The sequence below is a fragment of the Myotis brandtii genome, unplaced genomic scaffold, assembly GCF_000412655.1.
Source record: "Myotis brandtii unplaced genomic scaffold, ASM41265v1 scaffold975, whole genome shotgun sequence".
Classification (NCBI taxonomy): domain Eukaryota; kingdom Metazoa; phylum Chordata; class Mammalia; order Chiroptera; family Vespertilionidae; genus Myotis; species Myotis brandtii.
The window spans coordinates 467,004-467,619 of record NW_005372049.1 but is presented as its reverse complement, the minus strand read 5'-3'; the positions used below and the strand labels follow the sequence as shown (position 1 = coordinate 467,619).

The following is a 616-nucleotide window of genomic DNA, read 5'->3' as shown; positions in this document are numbered from 1 at the left end:
GCCCCACCCGGCCCCCAGGGCAAGCAGGAGGGTCCTGGGAGCAGAGGGACCAGGGCGGGGACCCACACTGCGGCCCTCCCCTGGCCCCCATTAGAAATAAAAACAGTGCAGCAATGCCAAGCCCCTCCGCCCCCACCAGCCCTCATTCATGGCCAAGTTCCCGCCCAGCTCCTGTCCACTTCCCTGCACGGCCCAGGGGGTGGCTTGGTTGGGGGCCTGTTGAGTGGGTGACCCCTGCCACCCCCAGGGCCAGAGGCAGACACGGGCGGGGCCCCTGTGAGGGCAGAAGACACGGTCCCTCAGGTTCCCGGATAGGCAGGCTGCCGTGGCAGATAAGGGGGAGGAGCTGGAAGCCAAAGAGACAGGACGTCAGGCACAGGAGCAGTGAGGTGACCCCACCCCCGGGGCGCACGGGATTCGGGGAAGAGCCAGCCTGGGGGTCTCAGCTCAGGCAGAGGGCGTCGGAGAGGGACCCAGGGTGATCGGGGGACGGGGAGGTCCTGGCGCAGGTCTGGGGCAGGAGGAGAAGGGATGGATTGCTCACTCACCTGCAGGGCTGTAGACAGGGGGCCCTGCCGGGTAGAGAGGAGGCTGGGGAGGAGCACTGGGGGGCCAC

The 616-nt window shown here is 68.5% G+C and overlaps 1 protein-coding gene across 1 annotated transcript in view; it reads right to left on the bottom strand.

Annotated features, from left to right (window-relative positions):
- Window positions 1-6: 6 nt before the first annotated feature.
- SHISA4 (shisa family member 4) overlaps window positions 7-616 on the bottom strand; it is a 2,170-nt gene continuing 1,560 nt past the window's right edge. Inside the window, exons 4-5 of the mRNA XM_014533394.1 lie at window positions 549-609; window positions 7-346 (exon numbers count right to left, since the gene is read on the bottom strand). Of these exons, the coding sequence (XP_014388880.1) occupies window positions 300-346; window positions 549-609 (108 nt within the window). The 3' untranslated portion in view covers window positions 7-299. The remainder of the gene's footprint in view (window positions 347-548; window positions 610-616) is intronic.